The following is a 14,436-nucleotide window of genomic DNA, read 5'->3' as shown; positions in this document are numbered from 1 at the left end:
GCAGCCTATATTTTTTGTATTTGGAAGCACCCCATATTCTACACCTGCATATATCCATCAACATTCTAGTTTTCAGAAGACAAATATTCATCACATTCAAAGTTATCCATACATACAATACTTACTATTTTCAAATATCTAAAATGTATTTCATTAAAACAAAGTTCTAGAGAAGCTAATAATTATTATATTCTTCACCGGGTGAATTTTGTTGTTCATCATGAGTACTATGATGTTGCACTTCATTTGACTGCTGATTCGGTTGAGTTGGTGGCGGGGTATTTGGCTGCTGAAAAAACTGTTGTGTTGCAGCTGCTGCCTCAGGTGGTAGATATTGCATCATGAAATTTTGAAAGTTTTGAAACCTTGCATCCATGCGTTCAATATGCTGCCTAAGTTCAACAATTTCTTCTGAATTAGTCTTCTTATTACTAGAAGATGGTTGTGTTTCTTGTAAGTAGCGACCAACACAGTCGTCCGGTCGATCAACACGTCTAACCCCATATACTCGTCCCTTGTACCTTCGACCTACAGTTTCTAACCAACAACGGCTTCTCAATTTTTCCTCCTCAGCAGGATCTAATGGAGTAGATATTGAGGTAGATTGTGACTTAGATAATGCTTGAGACAATCTACTTTCAAAATCTTCCTATTAAAATGAAAAATATTTGTTATCATACCAATTAATGTATATGAAAAAAAGAGTTTAAAAAAAAGTTTAAAAAAACTAACATGAGTCCGCCTTGATCTATCATCAATAAAATCTCCAGTGCTCTTCCGTATATGTGTTTGTTGAAACACTTCATCAACATGGACCGAGCGGCCAAGCTCCTCTGTCTATAAAGAAAACATTTCATAAATTAAGAAGATAATAATTAATCATAGATTAATATAAAAAAAATTATATGGAAATCATACCAAACGAATAGCGTGTTCATGAACACTAATAGATCCTCTAGTGTGCAAACATCCATCTTTTTCAGACAAACGATTCTTTTTAGCTGTATCACATTTGGATCGATACACAGCCATGTTCCAGTGTTCTTGGAGGCTGTTCCAAACATTATTGCCAATCCATTTTGGTCGTTTACCTTCTTGGCGAGCATCTTTAAACATTTGTGAAAGGGTGTGAGAAGCTTTTGTATGGAAATTTTTCTTAACTTTTTCCTCGTCCTCAGCCCTCCATGTGACCTTCCTCTGCAAAACAACAAGAATCATCAATCCAAATTGTAAAATATAAAATATTTAAAGGGAATAAAAAACAAGTACCTTAAAACGTTGAAAAAATATATCCCGTTCACCCTTTGGGATTGCCCCCCATGTTGGCCATGGCTCACCAAATTGTTGCTTGATGGTGGCAGTGATGGCCTTTGATGCAATTTTTGATGGATAAAACCTAAATACCAAAACAAAGTTAGTCAAAATTATAAAACAATAATAATAAATTATATAAATTGAATTTTGTTATATTCTTACCCTCCCCCAATAGGCTGAATCAGAGGTCGATCACCAGCTGAGAGGACCTCGTCCTCTAAGTTATTCGCTGCAGAAGCTGAGTGCGTCCCTCCAAGATGTGTATATGGGGATGGTGTAATATCTGGTAGGGTTGATGCATTAGAACCAACACGTGGAGATGGTGTTGATGCAATAGCATCTTGTACTGGTGGGGTGGATTGGGTAGCATCTGGTACTGGTAGGGTAGATCCATGAACTGAAGAAGGAATAGGTGTATTGGGTTGACTTGATGATGGATTTTGGTTGTTAAATCATGATAACAATTTTATCACATAATTTCTTTTCCCTTTTTTTTGGTTGTTACTCGGTGATGGTTGATCAGAACCTCCTGATGACATATATATATATGGCATGAAATGATAATGAAGGTTATATAAGTTTATCAATGGAGAAAAATATGTTGAATATAGTTTAATAAAAAAATTGAAATAAACATGTAAAAATTTCATCAGCAAACATAAAGCTCAAATTAATTGGAGTAATAAACAGTATGTTAACAACAACAATACAATACTAGTTCGTACAATAGATATTTTTGTTAACATTGGCTTCCTAAGTCTATTCAGAGCTAGAGATGTCAAAGTCATCTCCATATTCATCTTCACTTTCTCCCTCTTCATTGTCTTCTTCCCATTCATTTGTTTCTTCATCTATCTGATCTTCAAATGATGATACATTGTTTATGTCCACTTCTTCAAGCTCAGCCTCTAAATCTTGTAATCCTGAAACCCTTTCAACTTCAATCACTTCATTAACATGTGACATTTCATCAACTTGATATGGCACTTCAACTTCTACATCATCAGAATCAATACGACCTCTGGGCTTCGTTTTGATTGCAACACACCAACCACGTTTGTCTTTGCATGATGTTGCATATGGTACATAATAAACTTGTCGAACATTATGTGCATTGATAAAAGGATCAAATGGCACATATCTTCTATCCATTTGAATATCCACAATACCATATTTGGAGTCCACTCGTGTACCTCTTGTTGATAGATCAAACCAATTACAGTAAAATAATACAACTTTGTTATCTGAGGTCAAAGAATTGTACTCCACCTCATATATGTGTTGAATCACACTGTAGAAATCATCCTCACCTCCTTCTGTAAGACCCTTTACATGGACCCCACTATTTATTGTTTTCTTTCCCTCGCTCCATGCATGAGTGTGAAATTTGTACCCGTTCACAAAGAAGGTGTGCCACTCTTTTACACACCTTAAAGGACCAAGTGATAAATCTCTTAAGTGTTGGTTCTTCACATTTAAAGGGTCTTTATGAACCTATAAATATATCAATGTCATTTATTTTTTATGAAATGGTTAAAGAAGTCCAAAAAAAAGTAAATTATATAATTTGTTGATACATACTTGTGTCCTAAACCACAAAGGAAAATTTGTATGTATACGAGCCGAGGCATGTGATTCAGAAATTTCATTACAATGTAAGAAAGAGCTGTGAATATATAAGTGTCAATGCATTTGGTTAGCGATAACTTAATGAATCAATAACAGTGTTTTAAACTAATATCTTGCATGAGGCTTACTCGAGGTATGGTTTAACTTCATTACAGTTGATAAAAATATGAACATGAGCTGAGCTCAGTTCTTCATCAGTTAACCAACGAGTGATCTTGCTCCCAGAATGACATCCAGGTTGGTCAAATACAGATAAGATTGATGGAAGTCTTTCACTTTCAATGTCCACTTCATTTCTACAATGTTGTGGTCTTAACATGAAGTTGTTAAAATAATGTGAACAAAAGTGAGTTGTCTCACGATGCAAATAAGATGCACAAATAGATCCTTCTACCCTAGCCTTATTCTTCACTGATCGTTTAGCATATCCCATGAATCTATAATCAAAGAAATATGTTATGATTGATAGTTATATTTCGCATTAAATAAAGACTAATTACTCTTATTATTACCTTTCAAATGGGTACATCCACCTATAATGGACAGGTCCACCAAGTTTGGCTTCATATGCTAGATGGACAGGGAGATGTTCCATACAATCAAAAAATGCCGGGGGAAATATCCTTTCCAACTTACAAAGAATTATTGGAATGTTTTGTTCCATCCTAGTAAGATCATCCTGATTTAGTGTTGTAGAACACAAATCTTTGAAAAAATGACTTACCTCAATAATGGGATTTAGAACATGAGTTGGTAACAAACTAAATGCTATGGGAAGTAGGCATTCCATGAATACATGACAATCATGGCTTTTCATCCCAAGCACCCTTCCCTTATTCACATCAGCACATCTAACCAAATTTGAAGAATATCCATCAGGCATCCTAAGATCTTTTAACCATTGACACACATGTTTAATTTCCTCTGTTGCAAGTGTGTAATTTGCTTTTGGCTTCAACATCTTTCCATTAGGATGTGACTTCAGTTCCAAGTCTCTTCACCTACAATACAAACTTAAGTCCATTCGTGCTTTGTCATTGTCCTTTGTCTTCCTAGTCACATTCATGACAGTGTTAAAAATGTTATCGAAGAAGTTTTTTTTCAATATGCATAACATCAAGATTATGTCTTAATATATTGTCTTTCCAGTATGGAAGATCCCAAAAGATGCTTCTTTTTGTCCAGTTATGCCACTCCCCGTAACCATGTATTCTTTGCACACCACTTTCAGTTACTTTAGGATAAGCCTTTACTCTATTCCAAACTTGTGTAGGTGTGAACTTAGGTGGTGGAGGATCCATGTCAACTTCCCCATTCTTGAACGCATTCTTGTTCCTCCTAAATGCATGATCATTCGGTAAAAATCTACGATGCGAGTCAAACCAAAAAAAATTTCCCCCATGATGTAATCTAAATGCCTTTGAATGCTCCATGTAATGTGGGCATGCTAATTTACCATGAGTTCCCCAACCAGACAACACATCGTATGCAGGAAAATCATTAATCATCCACATTAACACTGCCCTCATCATGAAGTTCTCTTTCCTTGAAATATCGTATGTTGGGACACCACTCCACAATTTCTTCAAGTCGTCTATCAAGGGCTCCAAAAATACATTAATACCAGCCTTTGGATTGAATGGGCCTGGTATGAGACAACTCAAAAACATATAAGGTTTAGACATGCAAATTTCGGGAGGAAGATTATACGGGGTCACAATTATTGGCCAACATGAATAGGGTGCATTTGATGCTTGCACATATGGATTAAAACCATCAGAGCATAAACCTAATCGCACATTGCGTGCCTCCACAGAAAAATCGGGATATATTGTATCAAAGTTCCTCCAAGCCTCGCCATCACATGGATGACGCAAAACACCATTACTGCTTCTGTTATCATAGTGCCATGTCATTTGTCCCGCAGTCTGTGTTGAAGCATACATTCTTTGCAACCTTAGAATTATTGGCAAATAGAACATTGCCTTTACAGGAACTGGTTTTTGGTTACTTGCTTCGGTGTTCTGGTGATGATACCTTGACTTGTGACAAAATTTGCATTGAAGCAACGCTCCATCATTTTTACCGTATTCGTTATCATAGAAGAACATGCAACCATCCACACAACAATCAATCCTCTTGGCCTGTAATCCTAATTTCGACACTAGCCTTTTTGCATCATAATAACTTTTAGGCAAACCTATTTTGGTAGGTGTTGCATCTAAAAGAATTTTTGAAATAAACTCTAAGCATTGGTTAGGAATATTCCAATTTGATTTGCAAGCTAATAGTTGGACACACATTGATAATTTGGAGTCAGATGACCCTTTATATAATGGCGCATTTGCATCCAACAAAAGGTCATAAAATCTTTGAGTTTCTTCGTTCGGAGGCTCTTCCATGTAATCTACATTTGGTACTCGAAATGACTCTTGTTGTCTAAGAGCATCATACACCATGTCTTCCATCAACCTAACTTGGTCATCTTGTGACTGAAGGTGTGCACCTCCAATTATTCCCAAAGGCATGCAATTATCGTTATTATCCAAGTCACCTTCTACCATGTCTTCACCATGATCACTCCAAATCCAATAATTATATTTGAAACCATGTTTGTAGAGATGAACCTTCACAAGTCTTTCCTCCAAAATTCTTGTACAATCACACTTAGTACATGGACATCGTATTCCCCCATCATTCATATAACATTCTTGTTGGCAAGCTTTGGTTATAAACTCTTCAACTCCCAATATAAAAGACTCTTTCAAAGCACCTCTTCCTCTATAACACCTATCATACATCCATCCACGATTTGATGGAAACTGATCCATGTTCTGTTCATAAAGTAACTGACAAAAAGTCAATAATTTTTTCAAAGATCGTGCTATAAACGAACATTTAAGAGTTCGTGTTAGAAACGAACATGTAAGAGTTTGTTTTGTGTTACAAACTCTACCTAAATCGTCTTTAGGTATTATAATTAGTAATAAAAAAATATTTTTCATGCATTAAATTACAGAATTTTACACATCAGAAATCGTAATGAGAATTTACCCAATGACAAGATATTGGATTGTATTGACATTTTAAATTATGAATTTATCACTTATGCCTACATTGACTCAGATGAGGAAGCGAGCCATCAAAAAAAGTTCACTGCTATCATTATTTTAAAATTATCAAGTTTTATAGCTAATAAATTCATACAAAAGTTCACTAAACCACAATAACAGAAACATAAAAATATACACCAGCTCATATAATATATAAAAATATACCACACATTAAGCACCACTTATATTTTTTCTATTTTCAATATATTTTTATTTTTTTATTGTTTTTTGTTTTTCAATTTTAGTGTTTTTTAATTTTAGTCATGTACTGGGATGACCGACCTGTCCCTTGACCCGGTCAACCCATGTGCCAGGACCATACTTAAGGTACGAGGTCGACCATGTGTCACATGTGGCCGACCGACACCGAGTGCTCAAGTCAAAGGTTGACCCAATTAACGAAGGTTAACCCATGGTTAGGAAACGGCCTAATCCAACCCTAATTGCTAAACAACCCCCTAATCCGGCCCAACAGCGAGGGCCCATCAAGGTAATATAAATATCATGCATTCCAAGGAATAAGGTACGTCATTATCTACAGTATTCCAGCCAGCCGAATACGATACCCCACAGACTTGAGCGTTGGAGTGCCATCTGCAGGTACCCCACCCGCCTGAAGGATCATCCAGCAAGAAGAACCGAAGGAGGAAGTGAAGCGCGACCGACCGAGTGACGTTCGAAGATAATAGTTCTCCAAGTCCCCAACCTCGTTTGAGAACAATTGGCGCCCACCGTGGGGCCGAGGAGAGCCAGCAACAACCACAGCAGTAGATGGTATCAACCCGCAGCATGGCAAGCATGACCGAAGCAGACCAAACAGCAATGATGATGGCCCTTCAGAAGGAGCTAGCAGAGATGAAGAAGGCACATGAGGAGACGGCTAAGAAGAATGAAGAGGAGATCAAAAACCTCCAAGAAGAAAACAAGCGAATGAAAAGATTGGTCGAAGGGGTGCCATCCCTCGCTGTGACTAATCAGGCCGGCAGGTCCCACGCTACCGGGGCCGGCGTCCAGGTCGAGAAAGACACCAAGAATGATTTCACCCTGGAGATGGATGGGGAATCCCACCCCAGCAAGACCATCAACACCACCGCCCCAGCGGGCCCGGACCGACGCCATCCCTTCACTGACCGTGTCATGGAAACCCCCTTGCCAGACAAATGGAAAGGCTTTAACAGGGACCGTTACGATGGGACGACCGATCCAGATGAACATGTGGACGCGTACACGACCCATATGAGCCTGTACACCACGGACGACGCAGTATTCTGCCGAGTCTTTCCAACCTCACTGAAGGGCAGCGCTCTGAGCTGGTTCACCAAACTCCCAGCACACTCAATAGATTGCTTCGAGACACTGGTAGCTAAGTTTGACATCCAGTTCGCAACCAGCCGCCCCCACCATCTAACATCCATAGCCCTGGTCGGCATTCGTCAAGAGAGGGGAGAGTCCCTCCGAACGTTCATCGACCGGTTCAGCAAGACCGCTATGAGCATTCGCAACCTCAGCCCTGAGGTGGCGATGCACCACATGCTGACCGCCCTCAGACCCAGCCCGTTCGCTGACATCCTGTGCATGCAGCTCGCTATCAATCTAGATGACCTTAGACGCCGAGCGGCCAAGTTCATGCAGCTGGAGGAACTTCGTGAATTCAGAAACAACGCCCGAGCCGAGGCAAGCGGGGAAAAGAAAGAAGATAGAGAGCGGCCAGGAAGGTCCCGAACCGGTCGGGACCAGAAAAGGGACAGTCGCGGACCCCGTTTCTCCCGCTACACACCTTTGAACGCGGAGAGGAGCAAAATTTTACAAGAGGCCCTGAGCGCCGAGTTAATACCACCGCCCCGAAGGGCCTTGAGCCCAGAAAATGCCGACCGCAACAAACGATGCCGGTACCATAAGAATACCGGCCATTCAACCGAGGAGTGCCAAGCCCTGAAGGACAAAATTGAGGAACTTATCCAAGTCGGCACCTCAGGCGCTTCGTGCGCGGAACCCGAGAAACGCGCCACTCCCCATGCAAGGAGCAAACGGTCAGGAGACGAGACCGAACCCCCCCAGGCCCACGAGATGGCGAGAGGCGAGGTGACCGAAGGGGACGAAGAGACGACCGCCCACAAACTGACACCCGCAGCGGCCTATAAGTGATTAATACCATAGCCGGAGGGTTCGGTGGCGGAGGCAGTACCAACAGCGCGCGCAAGAAGCACCTCCGCGCCGTCCACCAAGTAAATCTTGTCTCCGTCCGACCAAGGATGCCACCAATCACGTTCACAGATGAAGATTTCAAGGGGATAGACCCAACCCAGGACGACCCCATGGTGATATCGGTCGACATCGATAACTTCACGATCAAAAAGACCCTCGTGGACCAGGGGAGCTCGGTCGACATACTATACTGGAAGACCTTCAAAGCCATGAGAATACCGAAGGAGGAAATGATGCCCTACAACGATCATGTGGTCGGCTTCTCAGGGGAGCGCGTGGGGACAAGGGGGTACATAGAGTTGTACACGACGTTCGGCATGGAAGGGGCCAGCAAAACCCTCAAAATCAGATACCTGGTCATAAACGCCAACACGTCTTACAACATCCTCCTCGGCAGGTCGTCCCTCAACAAACTTGGAGCGATCGTCTCCACACCCCATCTGGCAATGAAGTTCCCTTCCCTCTCGGGCGACATCCTGACCATACATGTAGATCAAAAGGTCGCCCGAGAATGTTACGCCGAAAGCCTGCGGGTCGAGCCCACACAACAGGGGCCCAGCGGCAGCCGCTCGCCCAGGCGAAAGATAGCCGGCCGTGGTAGGAGCCCCCGCCGACACTCACCCCAACCCAAGAAAGGCATCACCATGGCAGACCTGGATCCCAGGGAGATTGAGCCGAGACTTGAGGCCAAGGACGAGCTACGACAAGCCGAACTCGATGGGAAGGATCGGTATATAAGCATAGGCACGACAATGGCCGCCGCCGATGCAGACTTCGTTCACCAAACCCTCAAGAGAAACGTAGACCTTTTTGCGTGGACGACGGCCAATGTACCTGGCGTCCACCCGGACATCATCACCCATCGCCTCTCTGTATATAAAGAAGCTCGACCGGTCGCACAAAAGAAGAGGAACCATGGAGAAGACAAGCGGCTGGCCGCCAGAAGTGAGGCCGAGAAGCTCTTGAAAGCCGGCTTCATAGCCGAGGCACGATACTCCACTTGGCTAGCCAACGTCGTGATGGTTAAAAAGCCGAGCGGCAAATGGCGAATGTGCGTAGACTACAAGGACCTCAACAAGGCGTGCCCCAAGGACTCATATCCCCTTCCCAACATCGACCGGCTCGTAGACGGAGCGGCCGGCCACAAGATATTGAGCTTCTTGGACGCCTACTCCGGCTACAACCAGATCAGCATGCACCATAGCGATAGAGGTAAAACGGCCTTCACGACGGACGGTGCAAACTACTTCTACAAGGTGATGCCGTTCGGCCTAAAAAACGCCGGAGCTACCTACCAGAGGCTCATGGACAAAATTTTCAAGGGGATGATTGGCCGAAGCGTAGAAGTCTACGTGGACGACATCGTGGTGAAGTCCGACTCGTGCGGCCAACACATCAAAGATCTACAAGAAGTCTTCGACGCTTTAAGAAAGGTCAACATGCGCCTTAACCCCGAGAAGTGCGCATTCGGCGTCGAAGGCGGCAAGTTCCTCGGCTTCATGCTGACCCACAGAGGAATCGAAGCAAACCCCGACAAGTGCAAAGCCATAACGGAGATGAGGAGCCCAAAAAACTTGAAGGAAATCCAACAGCTGCTTGGCCGACTCACAGCACTGTCCAGATTCGTACCCCGCCTCGCCGAACGGATCAGACCGATAGCCGCTATGCTCCGCAAAACTTCGAAATTCAGCTGGAACGAGGAGTGCGAGCAAATCTTCGGCCAGCTCAAAGAATTCCTGTCCTCGCCGACCGTCATCCAAAAGCCCCGCCTAGACCTACCCATAGTAGTCTACTTAGCGGTATCGGAGGAGGCGGTTAGTGCCGCCCTTGTCCAGGAGGTAGACCGCGAAGAACACCCGGTATACTTTGTCAGCCGGACGCTCCATGCAGCCGAGACCAGATACCAAATGATAGAGAAAGTGGCACTGGCCCTAGTGCTGACAGCAAGGAGAATGCGCCCATACTTCCAGAACCACGAAATCAGGGTAAAGACCAACTATCCAATATATAAAATTTTATCTAAACCCGATCTTGCAGGACGAATGATAGGGTGGTCGGTCGAGCTTTCAGAGTTCGACATCAAGTACGAACCGAGGGGCGCCATCAAATCCCAATGCCTAGCGGATTTCGCAGCCGAGCTCCCCAAGAACACAGAAGTCTCAACCAAATGGGTCCTCTACGTGGACGGCTCTTCCAATAAAACGGCCTGCGGGGCCGGGGTCGTCCTCGAAGGGCCTGGGGATTTACTGATTGAGCAAGCCCTCCAGTTCTCCTTCAAGGCAACGAACAACCAGGCAGAATACGAGGCCATACTGGCCGGCCTCAACTTGGCAAACGACCTGGGCGCGCGAGAGGTCGCATGCAAAAGCGACTCCCAGCTGGTCGTCGGCCAAATCAAAGGAGAATTCGAAGTCAAGGAGCCCCTCCTCCAACGATATTACCACACCGTCCGTAACGTCATGGCCAAGTTCGACGCGGTGGCGGTCCAACGCATACCACGAGAGGAAAACGAGCGAGCCGATGCACTCTCTCGCCTGGCATCCACGAAAAAACAAAGCCACCATCGATCGGTCGTCCAGGTGCGACTAGCACAGCCGAGTGTGGGCGACGCCGAGTGCATGACAGTCACCGAGACCCACACATGGATGACCCCAATCAGTACTTGGAGCATGGGACATGCCAGCCGGGGGAAGAGAAGAATATCAGACGGCAGTGCGCCCGGTACACCATGATCGGTCAGGATCTATACCGAAGGGGGTACTCCACGCCACTCCTAAAGTGCCTCACCAAGGAGCAATCCCAATATGTGCTGCAAGAGATCCACGAAGGGACATGCGGGAGCCACTCCGGAGCCCGAACGATGGCAGCCAAAATAATCCGCGCAGGGTATTATTGGCCGACCGTCCACGGAGACAGTGCCGACTACGTCAAGAATTGCCAAAAATGCCAAGAGTTTGGCCCCCTCCACCACCGAAAACCAGAGGAACTGCACAGCATAACGTCACCCTGGCCGTTCGCTATGTGGGGAATGGACATCATCAGCCCATTCTCACCAGGCAAAGGCCAGACAAAGCATCTGCTGGTCGCGGTGGATTACTTCACCAAGTGGATAGAGGTCGAACCGCTAGCCACGATCACCGCCCGAAACGTCTAAAACTTCGTGTGGAAAAACATAGTATGCCGATTTGGCATACCACACTCAATAGTATCCGATAACGGCCGGCAGTTCATTGATCAAGGCCTCATGACTTTCTACGACGACCTCGGCATCAAATCCCTCACAAGCTCAGTCGAGCACCCACAGACGAACGGACAAGCTGAAGCGGCCAACAAGGTTCTGTTGAACGAGCTAAGAAAGAGGCTCGGCACGGCCAAGGGAAGATGGACGGAGGAACTGCCCGAGGTCTTATAGGCATACCGCTGCACCCCACAATCCACCACACAAGAAACCCCTTACAGCCTCACGTACGGCACCGAGGCCATGATACCAGTAGAAGTCAGGGAGCCATCCATCCGACGCCAACTCTTCGACTTATCCCTCAACAAGGAAAGTCTGGCGGTCGGCCTCGACCTCTTGAACGAGCTTCGAGATAAGAGCAAGATACGAGAAGCGGTGTGCAAGCTCCGAGCGGCAAGGAGATACAACTCGAAGGTCCAGCCCAGAAGCTTTCAGCAAGGTGACCTCGTCTGGAGAATGCGCAGCAACGCTAGGAAGTCGGACGGCAAGTTCTCATCAAATTGGGAGGGACCATTCCGAATCCGAGAAGTGGGAGAAGGGGGAGCTTACCATTTAGAGCACCTATCGGGAAAAATTGTACCTAGGACGTGGAATGCCACGCACCTAAAATTTTATTTCAGCTAAACATGAATAAAATGTACGCACTCTTTCCTCGCCCGGCCTGTCTATCGGTCGGAGAGGTTTTAACGAGGCGTTTCATATACAAGTGTATACAATGAACGACAATAACGGTTCGGCCAGGATGTAGCCTTAACCGGCATACCCTCCCGAACCCGTACCCACTCGGCCAGGACGTAGCCTTAACCGGCATACCCTCCCGAACCCGTACCCACTCGGCCAGGACGTAGCCTTAACCGGCATACCCTCCCGAACTCGCTCGGCCAGGATGTAGCCTTAACCGGCATACCCTCCCGAACTCGCTCGGCCAGGATGTAGCCCTAATCGGCATACCTCCCGAGACATACACAACGATCGGCACAAGTCCGCCTACCGAACTTTACAATCACTTGGTTGATTTTAGTTATCAAGTTAATTGGTTACGCACACCGACCGGTTGCCCCGTTCTTTTTACTCCGTTAATGTTACGAGTTAAGTTTAAAGGTTCAATACCATTCGGCCAGAAAATGAAGAAACAATTAAAGAAAAGAACTTATATTAAACTTGAAGAAAGGTGGGGGCCACACCCCGGCCCCAAGGGTCTAAAAGTAAAGCTGACCGCCTAATCTACGATATTCAACACCTCATTAGAGGGGTCAGCTTCAACTTCTTCAACTTGAGGAGGACCGGCCGCTGCAGGGACCATACGGCCATCCACCACCTCAATGTCTTGGTCAAATTGACCAGATGGAGGTGGACCGCCATACAGCACCTCAGCCTGTCGGACGGCGAGATCGAAGCTCTGGCCTATGAGCACCATGATGTCCTCCATGGTCTTCAGAACTTCGGCCTCTGCCACCCTCCTGGCCTCGCTTTCGGCCACAGCTTCCTCCTCCTTCAAGCGGGCCCGACGGTCGGCATCTTCCAACGCCTTGCGAAGGAGTATAACCTCCGCAGTCTTCTCGGCGTCGGCCCTCTCCAGCTCGACCACCCTCTGTTGATGCAGCTCCAGCTCGGCCCCCTGAGCACACAACTTCTTTTCGTAAGTTGTGTTGGCCTCCATGGCCTGCTTCAGATTATGGCCGGCCTCCTGGAGTTCGTGTTCGAGGCGCGATATGTCCTCGACCCGGCTCCTCCGAGCGTCTGCACCCCGGCGGGCCAAGAATAGACCCCGGCAGATCATCTCGATGCCGCCGTCCAGGAGGTCGTCGTCAGGGACCGACCGGATCTCACCCTCAATGTTGGAGGGCAGTTTAAAGCTCACGGCCCTGGAGAAGGACCGGTCATCCCCGAGCGCGAGCATCGGGCCGCCCGTAGTGGCCAAGGGGATCGCCACCCCCGTCGGAATGGGGCGGTTAAAATCATCAGTCGGTGGGGGAGTCGGCCTAGCGGACCTTGCAGGAGGGGGGGTGGGCATCTGACCCGCCGCCCTAACCGTTCGGGCAATGTTGCCGCCCTCGCGGTTACGCTTCTTGGAGGGGCCAGCCTCCTCCGCCCGGGGCCTAGCACTGGTGGCCCCTCTTTTCTCGTTCAGCTTATTTTTGAATGAGTGCAGCATCCCGACGGCCTGGGGGGCTTCTCTCTTGGCGATTTCTACAAACAAACGACGAACGGTCAGTCGGAACATAGTAAAAAAAAAAAAAAAAAAAAAAAAAACAATAAGACCAAGTGCATGAAAAAGAACATACCCTCGAAAGCCTCCGCGCGATCGGTCGCATTGTACAGCGACATGAGCGGTCGTGCGGGGAGCTTCCTGGGGAGACTATCAAATAAAGAAAAAACGAGCCGCTCATGCTCGCTCGGATGCGCCGGCCTCGGCCAATCCGTTATCTTTGTCGGACTCCTCGACCAAAAAAGGGGGAAGCGGGACCGGTCAACCTCATCAAAAAAATAGCGTGTCCCGGCCGGCTCCACGTACACTTTAAAGAACTTCTCCTTGAAGTTTTTATAAGAGGCCGTGAAGGGCTTAAACAAAACACTACCCGCCCGGCTGACCAACGATTGCCAACTGGCAAGCTTGGCCGGGTATGACGAGTAGAAATGAAGAAAGCAGGAAGGAAGAGGGCGCAACCCAAACGTCCGGCAAACAATGCGGAACGCTTGCATCGACGCCCACGAGTTGGGGTGAAGCTGAGTCGGAGCCACGTTCAGCTCCTTCAGAACCCCGACCGTAAAGGCATCAAAGGGCAGAGACGCATGCAAGTCTGAAAAAAGACAAGCATACATGAAGAAAAAAGGAGGCTCGGTAGATGACCGCTCCCGATACACACGGTCCTCCAAAGAGCAAGGACCGAACGCCATCAAAGATTCCTCGGCCGAAGCCTTCAAAACAAGAACCTC

The 14,436-nt window shown here is 46.3% G+C and overlaps 3 protein-coding genes across 3 annotated transcripts; all 3 read right to left on the bottom strand.

The window, feature by feature from the left end:
• Positions 1-175: 175 nt before the first annotated feature.
• Positions 176-1,188, bottom strand: LOC150027587 (uncharacterized). Its single transcript, XM_090302936.1, has 3 exons — positions 919-1,188; positions 733-837; positions 176-649 (listed from the first exon to the last, which is right to left on the bottom strand). Exons 1-3 carry the CDS (start codon positions 1,114-1,116, stop codon positions 176-178), a joined length of 777 nt encoding a protein of 258 aa, XP_090159062.1. The 5' UTR covers positions 1,117-1,188.
• An 885-nt stretch (positions 1,189-2,073) lies between these two features.
• LOC150027586 (uncharacterized) lies at positions 2,074-3,553 on the bottom strand. The gene is made up of 4 exons (XM_090302488.1): positions 3,456-3,553; positions 3,072-3,380; positions 2,896-2,980; positions 2,074-2,808 (listed from the first exon to the last, which is right to left on the bottom strand). The coding sequence occupies exons 1-4, from the start codon at positions 3,536-3,538 to the stop codon at positions 2,074-2,076; spliced, it is 1,212 nt and encodes a 403-aa protein (XP_090158614.1). The 5' UTR covers positions 3,539-3,553.
• A 472-nt stretch (positions 3,554-4,025) lies between these two features.
• LOC137834342 (uncharacterized) lies at positions 4,026-5,774 on the bottom strand. Its single transcript, XM_068642400.2, has one exon. It carries the CDS (start codon positions 5,772-5,774, stop codon positions 4,026-4,028), a length of 1,749 nt encoding a protein of 582 aa, XP_068498501.2.
• Between the last annotated feature and the right edge of the window lie 8,662 nt (positions 5,775-14,436).

The sequence above is a fragment of the Phaseolus vulgaris genome, chromosome 5 (genome assembly GCF_051622355.1).
Source record: "Phaseolus vulgaris cultivar YP4 chromosome 5, ASM5162235v1, whole genome shotgun sequence".
Lineage (NCBI taxonomy): Eukaryota > Viridiplantae > Streptophyta > Magnoliopsida > Fabales > Fabaceae > Phaseolus > Phaseolus vulgaris.
Note: the sequence above shows the minus strand (reverse complement) of the source record. Positions and strands in the feature narration are given on the sequence as shown.